This window comes from Nerophis lumbriciformis, linkage group LG01 (assembly GCF_033978685.3).
Source record: "Nerophis lumbriciformis linkage group LG01, RoL_Nlum_v2.1, whole genome shotgun sequence".
NCBI classification, from domain to species: domain Eukaryota; kingdom Metazoa; phylum Chordata; class Actinopteri; order Syngnathiformes; family Syngnathidae; genus Nerophis; species Nerophis lumbriciformis.
In genome coordinates, this window is record NC_084548.2 from 14,033,913 (window position 1) to 14,038,089 (window position 4,177).

At 46.9% G+C, this 4,177-nt stretch overlaps 1 protein-coding gene across 1 annotated transcript; it reads left to right on the forward strand.

Annotated features, from left to right (window-relative positions):
- Positions 1-253: 253 nt before the first annotated feature.
- Positions 254-1,475, forward strand: LOC133612920 (transcription factor HES-2-like). Its single transcript, XM_061970497.1, has 4 exons — positions 254-381; positions 459-554; positions 635-722; positions 801-1,475. The coding sequence occupies exons 1-4, from the start codon at positions 289-291 to the stop codon at positions 1,124-1,126; spliced, it is 603 nt and encodes a 200-aa protein (XP_061826481.1). The 5' UTR covers positions 254-288; the 3' UTR covers positions 1,127-1,475.
- The last annotated feature ends 2,702 nt before the right edge of the window (positions 1,476-4,177 follow it).

Consider the following 4,177-nt stretch of genomic DNA (forward strand, 5'->3'; position numbering starts at 1 on the left):
TTATTTTTGTTGTTGCTTATTATCATAACCCAGACACGCACGCTTGGATTTAAGAAGACAGATGGTTACTTTTTCAAAAAAAATGCGATGCTTTTTTCCCCCCCGGTGTTGTTATCGTGGAAAAAGTGGCCAGTCAAATCGTTTGCTGGCGGCTTGGGGGCGTAGCCGTGACGCACGGGTACCGACGCCGTGGAGGTGGATATAAGCGGCAACCCGCGGCCGTTGGAGTCACATCTTCTCCAGACTTCCATCGAGCACACATCTCGAGTACTCAGAAGAACGTAGACAATGTCTCCAAACATGACTTGCGAGGCTCTGCCTGCATCTTTCCCTCCCAGGCTCACCGTGGCCAAAAGGAAAGAAGCTCTCGAGCTTAGAAAGGTGAGTTGTGTCCCGCTATTCGTCTTCATGTCCTCATTGTATCCAACAATTGCTCATGCGTATTTTGTTCTTTCCAGACGATGAAACCTTTGGTGGAAAAAAGAAGGCGCGCTCGCATCAACGACGGCCTTAACCACCTGAAAGATCTCATTCTTCCTCTCACTGGCAAAGATGTAAGTTTGTTTTGCAGTTAATTTTGTAAATATTTACAAACTACGACTTTGGCTCACTTTTTTTTTAAACTAATTTACAGAACACTCGTTACTCCAAGCTGGAGAAAGCAGACATCCTTGAGATGACCGTGAGGTTCCTCAGTGACATCCCACCTGTCCACAATAAAAGTAAGTATTAGTTCTAAACATTTTCCTACATATTTGCTTAATTCTGATACTAACAAATACATTCCACCATATTTTCAGATTCCACAGACAGCTACAAAGAAGGCTACAAAACTTGCCTCCAGCGCGTCTCTGCGCTCCTTCCCAAAACCAACCTGGACCAGGAGGCTTCCCGGCGGGTGTCGGACTTCATTCAGCGGTCCATGTCGGCCACGGCGAGCCGGCCGTGCCTCAACTGTTGCGCGCAAAGCTCTTCCGCAGCCCTGCCTCACATCCAGCAGAAGCTCCTCAGCCTGAAGTCCAGCCTGGGCGCGCAGCAGCAGAGCGCAGCAGCGGCAGTGCGCACTTCCAGCAGAGCTCAGCCAGCTCCACAGCACGACAGCGCCACCATGTGGAGACCTTGGTAGAAGCATCCCTCCCAACAAAAGCATGTTATATACATGATTGAAACGTATGATTTACTGCTTAAATCGCATTAGCTGAGTATTGTATACTTCCATTCTGCGTACGCGTCGGTTGTCCTGTATTAAGTTGACAAATCTAGACAGTCGTATATATTTTTTTTCCAAATCCGCATGTATGTATTACGTCAAATGTTTGGCCTTTTTTCTGAGGACCGAATGATGAAGGGCTATTGAAACAGCCCTGTAAGACCCTGGGGGTCACTATTAATGAATTTGCACTGTAAGATTTCAGTGTTTACTGAATCTGTGCAGATTGACTTTGTGGACATGTTGTGTGTCACTGCAAGTATCTCTGTGGGGATGTGTTATTGTTTTGCTATTTCAGCAAATGTTGTATTTATGTTTTGTAAAAAAAAAAAAAAAAAATCTAATAAAACTGCGACATCGTGGTATATTGTGCATGAGTCCTTCCTTCCCAATGATGATTGTTTTCAGGAAAATATTTTTGATCAACCTATATTGTTAACTATCCAAACATCTAGTATATTTTTTTCTTTATAAATAACTGTGAAAAAAAAAAAAATACAATAAAATAAAAATATAATTCTAAAGCTGCTGCATCTCACAGCAGGTGGCTCACTCACATCACAGTTACACAGTTGAACAAAAGGGGTTAGTCATATGGTTTACACCAGGGGTGTCAAACTCATTTTAGATCAGGGGCCACATGGAGAAATATCTACTCCCAAGTGGGCCGTGTAGTAAAGTGAAGTACTTCTTATGATGCTCAACTAGAACTTTTAATGAAGCCCAGCACACAGATACAACATACACAGCCGTTAGCTCTACTGCTGTCAAAACACTGCTAGCCCCGTTGCCTAGGACCCCACCTGAACCCCTGGTGGTGGTCCCAGTGCTGCCTGAACAAAAAGGCATTTTAACATTACAACATTCCCTCCACCCATAGTCCAGTCAAATATTCATAGTACCCTCTTAGTGTAATACACAACCCCCAGAAATCACTGAGTCTGTATGAGAACATAGTCCTTAAGATATGATGGAGGTTTCCTTTGGCGAGCGGTGTCCCTGACTCCCACTTCTGCGTCCTGTGCTTGATCGTCTGGTTCCGGCTCATCGGGTTCCTGCTCATCGGGTTCCTGATCAACTGCTCCTGGTGGTGCTGAATGGAAATCCTCTGGAAAACTGTCCTCTGATGTGTCACGAAGAGTTTCCTTCTGATCATTACGTGGACGGATCTGATCCTGATGTCTTCTCACCAGCTTGCCATCTTGAGTTTTTGCTGTCCAAGAAACTGGACCAGTCCTCTCCACGAGTCTCGCCTGAATCCATTTCTGGCCTGCATATCCTCGTATGTATACGGCCTCGCAGTCTGTGAACACTCGGTCCCTGGCCCTTTTGTCATGGTTCTGTTTTTGTTTTGCCTGGTTTGAGCCCACTTTGTCTGACAGTGCTGGCCGGACCATGTCCAGCTGCGTTCGCAATCTCCTGTTCATTAGCAGCTCCGCAGGCGTAATGCCGGTTGTAGTCTGAGGGGTTGATCTGTATTTAAACAAGAACCTAGACACCTTTGTTTCCACACTTCCCTCCCCCATCTTCTTGATGGCTTCCTTGAAGACCCGCACAGCGCGCTCCGCACAGCCATTTGAGGACGGGTGGTATGGGGCTGTTGTCACATGTTTTACGCCATTTTTCCTGAGGAAATTTTCAAACTCTGCACTGACCAGACTTGGCCCATTGTCTGTAACCAGACTTGCTGGGATGCCATGAGTGGCAAATATGCTTCTCAATTTCTCAATAGTTATTGAGGAGGTTATGGACTGCATTGGGATGACCTCCAGCCACTTGGAGTAAGCATCGATGACAATCAAAAACATTTTTCCTAGAATGGGCCCGCAAAAATCCAAATGTAGTCTCATCCATGGCTGATTTGGCCACTCCCAGGGATGCAGCGGCGCGGCCGGAGGTGTGGCCTGGTTAGCTTGACATGTATGGCATCTGCGCACTGCTGCCTCCAACTCCTCATCCATGTTGGGCCACCACACGTAACTCCGGGCTAGGGACTTCATCCTCGAGACCCCTGGATGAGCTGCATGTAGCTCTTCCGTCATTACCTGCCGACCCTGAGGTGGTATTACCACCCTTGTCCCCCACAGAAGGCAGCCATCCTCCACACTCAGCTCATGCTGTCTTTTCATGTACGGCTTCACTCGTGGATCAGCACATACCTTGGGCCAGGAACCATGTAACAGCCATTGTTGCACTCTGGACAATATTGGATCTCGTCTGGTCCAGTCCCGGATCTGCTTGGCTTGCAATGGTGTGCCATTCATGTGTTCCATCAGCATTATTACCTCTTCCTCGCGTGGTGTACTGCTGGGCATGACTGGTAATGGGAGTCGGCTTAAGGCATCAGCGTTCCCATGTTTCGAGCCTTCCTTGTATTCTAAGGTGTATTCATAAGCTGCCAAAAGCAAGGCCCACCTCTGCATTCTGGCTGCCGCCAACTGTGGAATGCTTTTGCTCTCACCCAAAAGACCCAGCAGCGGTTTGTGATCTGTGATGATGGTGCAGTGCTTGCCGAAAAGATATTGATGACATTTTTTTAGACCAAACATGATGGCTAGTGCCTCCTTTTCCAATTGAGAGTAACCCCTCTCAGCCACTGTTAGTGAGCGGGACATGTATCCAATGGGCTTCTCTGAACCATCTGTGAAACGGTGAGATAGAACGGCCCCCACACCGTATGGCGAAGCATCACAGGCCAGATAAAGTGGCTTTCCGTCATCAAAGTGTATCAATAGTTTATCAGATTGGAGACACTTTTTTGCTGCCTCGAATGCTCGACTCTGATTCGTCGTCCATTTCCACGCATTTCCCTTTCTCAACAGTTCGTGTAAAGGCTCCAAAATGGTGGATATGTTTGGCAAGAATCTGTGATAGTAATTTAGCATTCCAAGGAATGATTTCAATTGTGTCTGGTCAGTTGGCTGAGGAGCATTTACAATGGCTTCAACTTTATCCGCCACTGGATGG

Excerpts from the sequence above, each read along its gene's own strand:
- LOC133612920 (XM_061970497.1), top strand. The coding sequence starts at position 289 with ATGTCTCCAAACATGACTTGCGAGGCTCTGCCTGCATCTTTCCCTCCC. Across the intron at positions 382-458 it reads AAGCTCTCGAGCTTAGAAAG|ACGATGAAACCTTTGGTGGA; the intron begins GTGAGTTGTGTC and ends TGTTCTTTCCAG. Across the intron at positions 723-800 it reads CCCACCTGTCCACAATAAAA|ATTCCACAGACAGCTACAAA; the intron begins GTAAGTATTAGT and ends CCATATTTTCAG.